This window comes from Cebus imitator, unplaced genomic scaffold (assembly GCF_001604975.1).
Source record: "Cebus imitator isolate Cc_AM_T3 unplaced genomic scaffold, Cebus_imitator-1.0 Scaffold1, whole genome shotgun sequence".
In the NCBI taxonomy this organism is placed as follows: domain Eukaryota; kingdom Metazoa; phylum Chordata; class Mammalia; order Primates; family Cebidae; genus Cebus; species Cebus imitator.
In genome coordinates, this window is record NW_016107316.1 from 1,119,049 (window position 1) to 1,129,454 (window position 10,406).

The following is a 10,406-nucleotide window of genomic DNA, read 5'->3' on the forward strand; positions in this document are numbered from 1 at the left end:
ACATTGTCACTATCTTCAGCTCTTAGCTCTTATCTAGGCTAAGAGCTGAAGATAGTGACAATGTCATGACCAAGTGAAGAAACGGTTTTTGCTGTGGAAGGAAGAGCTTTGGACTGTGAGTCAGGAAACCTGAGTTCTTTTTCCAGCTCTGCCGCAAACTCGCTGTGTGACCTTGAGCAAGTCATCACCCTCTCTGGGCTTTGGTTTCCATGTTTGGACTAGGTCACCCTTCAGGATCCGTGGAATGAAAGGACTCAGCAGTGAGTGTGGAGACCTGAGGAGGTGGGGACAATGAGGCTTGTGTTGCCCTGTGGCGATTTTGAGAGCTGAGAGCTGGATGCAGGGAGGGGCTTTACAAAACAGAGAAAGTTCTGGGGTACAGTACAATTTAAAAAACAAAAAAAAAGTTTTAACAGTGCAAACACTAAGGACTCCCTGCTGTTCCCCGGGGCTAATGCCTTTCCATATCTGTTATTTGCTGCTTCTCTGCTTGACAAGTCTCACCTGTCCTTGGAGCCCCAGTTCCATGTCTCCTTCTTGCCATCTGAATCCACTTAGTACATTGCCTGATGCATTGTAAGTGATCAGTGCTTGGATTGACGTATCGTTCCCCAGGCATTCATCCCAGCCATGAGCATATGTGTCCTTGTATCTCACCCCAGCATGCTGTCACATCCCTGTTGCAGGCCTGGAAATAGTGAGTGACATGTTTGAGATGAAAGAGGAGGTGGTTCTTGAAGGTGAGTTGGCTGTGGGATACCCATCCTATGGCAGTGCTGTGTTGGTGGCTTACTTCTCTCTGTGCTGTGGGCCACACTCACCTATTAAGAGCGCATCTGCATATGTGGCCCATAGAGGAGGAGCAAAGGAGCCATTCTTTGTCCTTTTTGGATCCAGTAATTTTTGCTTAAACCATTTGCGCTGGACCTTGATACCAGTTTTTTAAATAGCAGAATCCAGTAAACTAAAAAGCACACAGCAAAACCTAGTTGTTTCCTCTAAACTCAGTATATACACACAATTGCTGGCTTCATGATCAATTTCTCTGCAGGAGTCTCTCAGTTCATCCTTTTGCAGAGATTGGTGGCTTTTGTGCAGTGAGGTGTGGGAGATAAAGGGGTGATGACTTAGAATTGAGAAGAAATGAAGTCTTGTCCTAGCATGGTCTCTGTGACCCAGATTCTTACTTTCCAAAGGCTCTCCCAGATCAGTGATTCTTGGAACTGGATCATTAATGAGAATTAGAGTTTAAGATACATTTGAACAAGGGGGAGGTGAGAGTGTGAGCTCTCTTTAGAAGAACAGCTTTCACAACTCTGTAAATAAAAGTTGATAGACCCAGTTTCGAATCTTTCCGGAAACTTTATTCCCAAGCTATTTATTTTAGGTTCCTATTTTAAGGTTGTTTTTGGCAAAAGAAAAATAAAGGCACTCAATGATTTTCTGTTCTTTAGTAGGAAAACCTTCCCCCTGGGGTGATCTGGAGCAGTAGGTCAGTCAGTGTCATGTTATTCATGGAGGGAGGGCTATTCTCTGGTGGGTACCATGCTAGGGTTAGAGGAAGACACAGGCTTATGGGCTTCAGCAAAAAGCTCTGAGTTCACTGGCAAGATGAAAAATCCATCTGTGCAAAAAGATTCCCACTGACCTAAACTGATACAGTGTGAGCATCAGAAGATAGTGCTGATTGCAGTGGATGAAAGCACTGTAAATGTAAATCATTTACAGTGGGATGACAAATTTGGGGATGACAAGCCAAAGGACTAATTTATCACCTTGGGGTTGCTGGGGATCAGTGTGTCATTTGGAAGATGTATTTATACGTACACTTGTATAAATACAAGAGATTTTTTAGGTTGGTTTTTTTTTTTTTTTTTTTTTTTTTTTTTTTTTTTTTTTTTTTTTTTTTTTTTTTTTTTGAGATGGAGTCTTGCTTTGTTGCTGAGGCTGGAGCACAGCCGTGTGATCTCTGCACACTGCAATCTCCACCTTCCAGGTTCAAGTGATTCTCCTGCGTCAGCCTCCCGAGTAGCTGGGAATACAGGTGTGTACCACCATGCCCGGCTAATTTTTGTATTTTTAGTAGAGACAAGGTTTCACCATGTTGGCCAGGCTGGTCTCAAACTCCTGACCTCAGACAATCCATCTGTCTCGGCCTCAAAGTGCTGGGATTACAGGCATGAGCCACCGCATCTGGCCAATAATTTTTTTAAAAAGAAAAAAACTTAACCTACATCAGGTAGTCAGTTGAGGAGCCCAGAAGGAGGGATGATAAGGAGTACTTTCACATTTCTTGGTGCTGGAACATGAAGGCTACTGCTAGTGAGAAGGCCGGCTTCTTCCTCCTATCAAGGGCTGGAGGCAGCCTGCATGGTGTACAAAGCGCACTGACCCTCCTACCAACTCTGGTCTGGGGCAGGTCACATGACTCTCTGAACTGCACTTGATTTACAAGAAAATAGGGATAATGATAGCCAACTTTTAGTGTTATCAGGTTAAACTGAACAAAAGACTTACAAGCCACTTAGTAGGTGTTAACCACACGCAGAGTCCCTTCCCTTTGGGTGTGCACTTAGAGCAGCACTGAGGGTCCAGTTCTCCTCATGGTTTGAAGGCACCATGAGGCTACATAGCCTTCAGCTTCTCTCCTGCTGGGCTTTGCATTCATCACCCAGCACCATAAAGGAGGAGACCATGGTCCAGCTCCCCTCTGTTGGCGTCATTTGGAAGACTTATGGCTCAGACAGCAGCGAGCGAGGGAGGAAGCAGGAGCAGGGGGGCTGCATTCCTGTTTCTGTCATCCAGTGGACAGTTGGCAGTGACAGACCTGTCTGTGGCCGCCAGCTCCCTTCCTGAACCCACTGAAACTGCCCACGTCTTGACCACTAATTTTGAGATAGTTTAAAAATAGTATGTGGTTTGAAAGGACATACCCTTCATTGTCAACCACATGCTCTAGAATGGTCGAGTAGAACAGAAGGAATTAGTGCTCTATCTGTGAAACTGAATTTTAAAAATCTAAAAATTAACATACTTTCATTTGACAAGGTACACTTTTTAACGATGAAACAAATATCAGTGTAGCAGAGTAGGAGAGTGGACTTTGGAATTAGAAGATTTGGGTTTGAATCCCAGCTCTGCCACTTTCTAGCTGTGTTTCCTTGGATGAATTCTTTGATCTCTTTGAGCCCTCATTTTCTAATTGTGGTATGAGAAATAATACATGTCTTATGAGGTTTAGAAAAAATATATGTAAATGTGTGCTTTGAATAAGTGACACCTGTTGCTGCTGTCACTGTTGTTGGTGTTATTGGTTATGCTCCCATGTGGTAAACTGAATGTCTTTACCTAATTCTTTCATTCTTCCTCTGACCTTGAGAGTATCTCCCAGCAGGTCTTTATCCCTTATGTAGTTGATGCTGCAGGCCCAGCGTCACTGTGACTTACCAAGGTCATACAAATGTTTACTGGCAGACATAGGACTGGAACCCAGATCTTCTGAGGGCTCCTGAGGAGCTGTGTGTGTTTGCGGGTGTGAGTGTGTGCACACGTATGTTTCTGTCTGAATTTGTTTGCTAAATCTGGTCTCAGAAATTCATTTATCTAGAACTCTTAGGCTATTTTCAAGAACATTTAAAAAAAAAAAAAAAAGGAAAGGACTCGAACAATGAAATGAGTTTTCTCTTGTGTCTGCTGGAGTCCCCCAAATGCCAGTGGAGGTCAAGAACACTGTGCTGCCCCAGTAGGATGGGTGAGCAGACCATTCATGGGCCATAAAGATTGGCTCAGGGTCTAGGACTGTCCTGCAGAAACAAATGTTCCCTCCTTTGCCCTCATTGTCAGGCCTAGCCTGGGCATTGGCGTTAGCTGACAGTGGTCTAACTTCCCCAAGAAGGAATTGGGGAGCTACAGAGGAACTTTTCGGATCTGTCCCTTGGTGAAGGAGCTGCAGCACTAAGGCTGTCTCTGGTGGAGTTCACGTCCATGTTCACACCATGGGTCTGCCTGCTCTGTTGTGCCTGTAAATAGTTGTGTTATATTTCCAATTGAACTGATGAAAACATAGAAATTAGGTAGCTATGCAGATAGAAGTTGTTTTATTACAGACTGACTGGTTTCATTTTGAAAGTGCCTGACCTTGTAGTGAGGGAATTATATTCAAACACATTCATTTACCAGAATCACCTGTGTCCCCTTCCCCATTTCTACTCATGGTTCTGAATCAGAGGTCTGAGATGGGACAGTGGTGTCTAGAGTTTGGTGAAAATCCATGCATGATTTTGGTGTCCAGCAGGGATTGAGAACTACTGTGCTGGAGACCCAGAGTCCAGATTTTCACTCTTTCAGGTGCTACTTTGAGCCCTGATGATAGTAAAATGCCATCAGACATAGCACCTGGTTTGCTTTTTATTGTCTAATATTTCAGGCACATGACTTGGTCAAGGATGAATACAACTTAGTCTGTAAACTGTAAGCACGTCCAGTGTATGGAGAACACAGTTACCAGACCATTTCAGTAAAACTTACTGAGTGCAGGGATAGGAGAGGTGCCAGTGAAATACCCAGGGTGTAGGGCAGAGTCATGGAAGACTTCCTGGAGGAAGCATGAATCTGTAGGATGAAGAAAAGTTCGGGAGGGAAGGGCCTCTGGGCAGAGGATCCATCCCAAGCAGAGGCACTGGAGCTGCAAAGACCACTGCTGTTCCCATATTAAAAGGAGAAGGAGCAGTGGTGTGTGGCTCTGAATTAGAGTTCTGGGCTTCAGGTTTGAGAGGAATGGGGCATCTGGCTGAATTTCTGGAAGGGGGCTCAGTCTGGTGACTTCTGCCATCACTTTGGTGAAGGAAGAATCCTCGGAGGGGTGGAAATGTTGTGTGTCCTTGGCCGACTCATCTGAGGACCACTGGACGTGGGCAAGGACTTCCCCTCTTGCACACCACGCTTGTTCTTGGGTATCTGTTGCGGGCACCATGGATTGTCGGGATAACGAAGCTATTTCTGTTCCTGGTGCAACTTGACTTTTCTCAGATTTTTCTTCTGCTGATGTGTTCAGTGTTTATTCACAAGTGAGAGGAACCTGGTGGGGAATGAGGATGGCACGCTTGAGACTCACAGCACCTCCCTCGTTCTGTTGCAGCTCACGTGGAAAATGAAGAGCAGTATACCCAGGCTCTGGAGAAGTTCGGCGGCAACTGTGTATGCAGAGATGACCCAGATTTAGGAAGTGCGTTCCTGAAGTTCTCAGTGTTTACAAAGGAGTTGACAGCGCTTTTCAAAAACCTGGTAAGCAGCTCTCAGTGTATGAAATGCTACGGTTACTTCAACTGGGCAAGTGGCTCAGTAGAGGATACTTATGGTTTGTTTCATAAACAAGGAATGCATTTCATAGTTCCTTGGGTACCTAAAAGAATTATATTTTCTATACACATTGGATCAATTTGGAATAAAGTTTAAACTTGTAATTTTTACTTTAACAAAACTTAAAATTCAGCTCTGCAATTTAAATATACACAGCTATGGGACAAAAATGGGTAAATGCATTCATCTTAAGGGCCTCTGACTTCAATTTTTAATAGTTTCCAAACTGTGTAGAATACTCTCTTTCTGGTAATTATAGTAGGCATTTAAGCTTATAATATTTAATAAATATGTTTCAGGCCTGTCTGACACAGCAAGGTAACCTGTAATCAAAGCACAGAAATTGCCATGAATATTTAAAGGCCTTTTGTGCTCCCAAGTGTAGAATCTAAAAAAAAGCAGGACTGAGAGCAGAGCCTCAGTTTTCAGCCATGGGAATGCGGCGCTGGTGGCCGCTGCCTGTGGCTGCTGCTTGGTACTGTGGGTGAATCGCGCCTTTCTTGTGCCTGGCAGCTCTGTGCTGTCCTCGTGATGGGGACAACGTTCTGAAGAAGTGGGCAGCCCGAGAGGGCTGTTTGGGACCCTGCCCGGGCGGAATGGACCCTGGGATCGCCGCAGCTTCTCTTTCCTGTTTTCCTTCTCCGGTTTCTCCTCAAGGTCATGGAAGGGCCTGGTCAAGAATTCCGTAATGCTTTCTCTGTAGACCACAAACAACAGCATCTTTTTTGTGTCCTCTGTTAGGAAGCTCATAACAAGTGGAAAACACAGCTCATTCTTGAGAAGGTGATGACAGTGGGTTTATGAGACCGGCCCTAGAAGGGCAGAAATGAGGGAGCATCATGTGTGAGTTCCTAATGGGAAGGGGAAGAGCGGGAGCACTCGGGCCCTTGCTCTCTCTCCCCATCTTCACTTGTAAACATTGCTGTAGGAAATGGTAAAATTAAAAAGCTGTTGCTCTGCTTGAGCTTTTCACTTGGAGGAATTTGAAATCCCTTGGGGCTTTGGTAGAGCTCGTCACCCTTCTTCCCTATCCTGGAGTGGCGGCCCGCCTGCTCAGCAGTGGAGCCCTCGCCCTGCCTGAGCCCCTTGCCCTGGACGCAGGAAGGCATGCATGGTAGGGTCTCACCACGGGGTCGGGAAAGATTGGAGATTTTGTTTTAAACTGAAGAAACTGCATGGCCCTGGGGTAAAGATCTGTAGGTGCTGCCATGGTGAGCGTCTCCTGGTGGAAAGATCAGCTGGCTGCCTGCTCTTCCCACACCTGGGTGGATAAACCCCTTCCATGCACACAGAGCTGCCTGTGAGCTTCCTGGTGCCTCACTCTTCAGTGCAGATGAGCAGCCGCCAGCATGAGGAAGATCAGAATTAGCAGAAAAGTGGATGTGTGGGAAGACTGGGATGCAGCTTGCTATTAAAGAAGGCCAGGGACACAACTAAGGTGAGAAAATACAACACTAACAATCCGACAGGAAGGGCTGCAGTAGAGGAAATCTCTCAGAAAATAGATCAAAAAGACAAGTAGGAAATAGAGAAAAGACAAGACAAGGATAATCCCCAAGGCCCAGCAGGTGTGTTAGAAAGAGAGAAGGATGTCATCAATTCAGCAGTACTGAAGGCAGTTTCTAAAAACAGAATGGAAGAGTCTCCAAGTTGAGAGGCTCACAAGTGCCCAGTGCAATAAGGGAAAAGACCTACCATGAGGCATCACTGTATGAACTTGAAAAAGATCTTAAAAGCTTCCAGACAGCACCCAGAGGTTTCAGAATCAGAATGGTGGTGAACTTCACAGCAGCAGCACTGGAAATGTTACAGCATGGAACAATGCCATTGAAATCCCGAGGAAACTAACTCAGCCTGGAATTATGCCCAGCCAGTCAAATACGAGAGTAGAATTAAAGATATTTTCAGATGTGCAAGGCTCAAAAACTTTGGCTCCCATGTATCATTTCTCTGAGGCTCCTAAAGGATGTGTTTTAGCAAAATGAAGGGGAAAGCCAAGAAAGAGGAAACTGAGTCTGGAAACAGGACCCCAAACAGGAAAGCAAGCAGTGGAAGGGAATTCCAAGAGGATGATGGCGAATGGAAGTCCCAGTGGGGCTGCCAAGCAGGAGGCCTAGAGAGCAGCCAGCCCAGGACAGCCGATGATGTGTAGGAGGCAGGTGGGAGGAGGCCCAGGTTCTGCTTCTCACTCCCAGACAACTAGCCCTTTACCTTCATTCAGCTGATACCTAGACCCAGATTGTCTCAGCTCTGACGTGGCGAGAATAATGCCACATCCGATTCTGTGGATAGATTATAGCTAGCTGGTGGCTTTTACACAGCATAGCTTATTCAATTCTTATGAAAATCCCGTAAGCTGAATCAGTGTCATCCCCACTTTACGGATTAGATAACTGAAGCTCTGAATAGTTTGAAGAACTAATATCTGGCTGACACAGTGGCTCATGCCTGCACTTTGGAAAGCCAAGGTGGGTAGATTGCTTTGAATCCGGAAGTTCAAGACCAGCCTGGGCAACATGGGGAAACTCTGTTTCTACAAAATATACAAAACTTAGCCGGGCATGGTGGCTCACTCCTGTGGTCCCTGGTACTCAGGAGGCTGAGGCTGAAGAATCACTTGAGTCCAGGAAGCGGAGATTGCAGTGAACTGAGATCACGCCACTGCACTCTACCTGGGCAACAGAGAGTGAGACCCTGTCTCCAAAAAAAACCATAATAATGGAAAAAGAACGTAAATTCGAAGGTATATCCCAGAAGGTAGAAAAACACAAATAAAAAAAAAAAAAAAAAGGCAGTAGCAGCTAATATCTCTCTTGGGAGGCTCAGAGTCCTTGCCTAGGCAGGCCCACTTGGAGCACTCCACACCATGGAATCTGGACGAAACTCACTTGTACTTAGTTAACAACATGGGCAGCTGCATAAATAAAAGCAGCCCTTCCCTCTCCTTTATAAAATTTCCTGCAAAAGCAGAAAGCAGAGCAGGGCTTGCATGTTACAGCTGGTACATTGCTCACCACGCTGTGGCTTTGCCAGCTTTAATACTTCACACATCACTGCAAGTCCTAGTTGCTGTCCAGCTTTCTACAGCGAGTAAAGTTATCAATAAAGGTATCTAAGGCAGTGGCCTGATGAGCACCCATAGTGTAGCAGGCACTGGGCTAGGCATGAAGGATGCTGTTTCATTTATTCCTCTTGGCTGTGTAGGGTCGCTTGTGTCACCTTCATCTTAAGGCAGAGCACACACAGTCACTTACAGGGCCCTTAGCTAGTGAGGGACAGAGTAAGGATTCAAACCCAGGTATTAACACTCTAAACCTATATTGTTGTCATTGTGACATTTAAAGGAACCACGGCCTCTTGTCACCTTCTTGACTGATCATAAGAGTTCAGGTTTCAGCTTGCACTTTATGGAAGTCAGATTGTTGATCCTGTTTCCTGGCAAAGATCAAAGAGAGAGAAAATTTCTTATTTGAGCCAAAATTAGCACTCACCACGCCTGATTTTCCAGGCCAGCGCCGGTGTGGAAGCTGCACAGCCAGAGGAGGGCCAAGTGGCGGCTCCTGTGAAGCTGGGCAGACGGGGAGCGGATTATAGGAGAATTCTCCTTTTTTGGAATTTTGTATACCATTCTTCTTCCTATTTTTGGTCACATCTGTCTTATCTCATATTTTCCAAGCCTTGATTTTGCTTTCCCTTGGGCATTTAAAAACATTTCAGTTCTGTCTTGCTAACGCTCACAGTGCTACCTCTTGTCCAGAAAGAATAACAATTACCACCTACCTGTCTGGAGGTGTGAAAGAATGTTTAGAAAGCCGTTGGAAGATCTCCAGAAAAAGGCCAGCTTAATATAAAGCAAGATTTTCTTACTAATGGGTGAGATTCTCACCTGCAGAAGTCTGTGAATTTTCTCTACAGTGATGCAAAATGAAAGGAAAGACCAAGCAGCTCCAGAAATGTGACGTGTGTGAAATTAAAGTGCTTATGAAGTCAGCCCAGTTTTAGGGGTTCTTTTCCTCTTCCCAGATGGATGTGAGAATCCTGGAAAGACTCCAAGGGCCTCCTCTGTGCTGAGAAGTGGCTTTCTAATACAAGGCTGCATTTCAGGGCAGGTTGCTGAAAAGTTTGTTACAGATATAGTCTCTGTCTCCGATGTCAGAATATTGTTAGTGAAAGATGTCCCCTCGGTCTGCAGAACCTGCTCTACATGAAGACCAGCATCCGTTGAAACCAGGGGTACATGGGATTAGTCTTGGACTATTACTCGGTGTCCATTTCTGACATTTGCTTTTTAATATTCTGACTCTTTTTCCTGTTGATTGCCCTTTTTCCTGCTATCAGTGCTTGGGTGCCTCTGAGGTTTCATGGTGTTGTGAACTGAAAAGCAAGATGACAGTGGCTTGTTAGACTTGTGGACAAATTAGGATGCCACAGGCTTCAAATGAGGAGGGCTTGAGGGCTAGGGCTGCTCTGGGAGGTGAGAGAGAGTACCTGGATGGGCTTGCTGACAGTCCCTTTGGGCCCCTAGAACCCTCTGCCATTTAGATTTTAGCATGGCCTCATTTATAGTTGGAAATTCCTTATCTAAGACCTAGAAGACTTTAACACTAAGCTATGGTCTATACTCACAGATCTCTAACCAAAAATGAAAGCACGTTGTTCTATCACGACTATGAATAAGAAGGCTGATGTCAGATATCTACTCAGGCTGTAGTGTGGGAGTATAGATATTGGTGGAGGACCTGTAATAGTGGGGTGTAGATATTGGTGGAGCAGCTGTAGTAGTGGGGTGTAGATATTGGTGGAGGAGCTGTAGTAGTGGGGTGTAGATATTGGTGGAGGAGCTGTAGTAGTGGGGTGTAGATATTGGTGGAGGAGCTGTAGTAGCGGGGTGTAGATACTGGTGGAGGGGCTGTAGTAGCGGGGTGTAGATACTGGTGGAGGGGCTGTAGTAGCGGGGTGTAGATATTGGTGGAGGGGCTGTAGTAGTGGGGTGTAGATATTGGTGGAGGGGCTGTAGTAGTGGGGTGTAGATATTGGTGGAGGGGCTG

At 45.5% G+C, this 10,406-nt stretch overlaps 1 protein-coding gene across 4 annotated transcripts in view; it reads left to right on the plus strand.

Annotated features, from left to right (window-relative positions):
* The window catches only part of ASAP2 (ArfGAP with SH3 domain, ankyrin repeat and PH domain 2), a 192,600-nt gene that overhangs the window by 86,396 nt on the left and 95,798 nt on the right, over positions 1 to 10,406 (plus strand). For all 4 annotated transcript variants that reach the window (XM_017525122.2, XM_017525144.2, XM_017525113.2 and 1 more), the window contains exon 3: positions 5,138 to 5,283. In XM_017525122.2, the coding sequence (XP_017380611.1) occupies positions 5,138 to 5,283 (146 nt within the window). The remainder of the gene's footprint in view (positions 1 to 5,137; positions 5,284 to 10,406) is intronic.